The sequence below is a fragment of the Chlorella variabilis genome (genome assembly GCF_000147415.1).
Source record: "Chlorella variabilis unplaced genomic scaffold CHLNCscaffold_314, whole genome shotgun sequence".
NCBI lineage: Eukaryota > Viridiplantae > Chlorophyta > Trebouxiophyceae > Chlorellales > Chlorellaceae > Chlorella > Chlorella variabilis.
In genome coordinates, this window is record NW_005434855.1 from 1 (window position 1) to 1,247 (window position 1,247).

A 1,247-nucleotide genomic window follows, 5' to 3' on the forward strand; every position below is an offset into this window, starting at 1 on the left:
GGTACTTGTCGGCCGCGGAGCTCAGCGGCTGCCCGCTGACGGCGGCCTTGATGGTGAAGAAAGAAGGGAAGTAAATGAGCGGGTGGTGGATGCCCTGGTCGATGAAGGTCTTGATGGGGGCGGTGGCGCGGTGGCCAAAGGCGCGCGTCAGCGGGCCGCACCACTGCGCAAACTTGACGTTGTACAGCCAGTACTGGAAGCCGCCCAGGTAGGCGAAGCCAAAGGCGCAGAAGGCGGCGTGGCGGGTGTAGTCAAAGTCCTCGCGCCCCTCCACCACCTGAGGGCGCAGAGCGGGCGGCGTGTGCGTGGGGGAGGTGGCCCCTGCTGCGGCACCGCTTGCTCTGCTGCTGGCTGCTTCCCTTGGCCCAGGCTGCAGCGGCAGACCCGTCCAGCCCTGCCCGCTCATGCACGCCAGCGAGCTGGCATAAACAAAAAACATAAGCCGATCCAGCCCGCACCTTTTGGGCGAAGATGTCGGCGGCGCTAGTCTTCAGGCCGGTGGTGACGACGCCGGTGCTCAGCGGGTGCAGCTGGGCTGTGCGGTTGTACCAGCCGGCCACGCTGGCAAAGGGCGCCAGCAGCGTGCGCCCCAGCTGCGCCAGCTGCGCCATGGCAGGCGGCGAGGAGGGCAGAAGGACGCCTGGGGGCTGGGTCCGGCGCCGCCGCTGCTGTTGGGGTGGCCGCTAGGGTGCCTCGCGGTGCAAGGATGCGTCGACTGCAGGCAGGCGGGGCGGACAGCCAGGATGCACTTGTCGGGCAGATGCGATGGCGAGCAGCCGCATCAGAAAAGGGGTGATGAGTACAACGGAGCAGCTGCATAGGCGGCGGCGGCGGCAGAGCAGAGCCATAGTAGACCGCCTCAGCGGCGCAGGCAGCGGCAGCTGATCAATCGCAATTCAAAGCTTGCAATAGGATAAGAAGACTCTTCTTTGCGCAGCGCAAAGCAGGTCGAGGTGGGCGGGGCAAGCCGTCGGTGCCAGTAAGCTCGCCAGCGCTAACTGGCGGGCTTGCAGCGGCAGCACGCAGCTCAGCACACCGTTCAGGATGCAGTAAGCCACGCCCCAGTCTGCCTCCGCAAGCTGTCGGGCGATGCAGCAGCCCTCACAACGCCAAGGCAGCAACGCAGCCTCAGGGCGACAGCTGCGGCTTCCACGACAATGCGGTGCGGGGAGGGCGCAATGGATATGGGCAGCCGGCAGGCAGAACGTCAACATCGGGCGCGCCCTGGCGACACAGCAGGCCGTTCA

General features: G+C 66.6%; 1 protein-coding gene across 1 annotated transcript; it reads right to left on the reverse strand.

Annotated features, from left to right (window-relative positions):
- Positions 1-40: 40 nt before the first annotated feature.
- Positions 41-611, reverse strand: CHLNCDRAFT_141161 (hypothetical protein; the record flags this gene model as incomplete). The annotated part of the gene is made up of 2 exons (XM_005842570.1): positions 41-277; positions 459-611. Coding segments are annotated over 2 exons (390 nt in total), but the record flags the coding sequence as incomplete, so codon positions are not given.
- Positions 612-1,247: the final 636 nt, after the last annotated feature.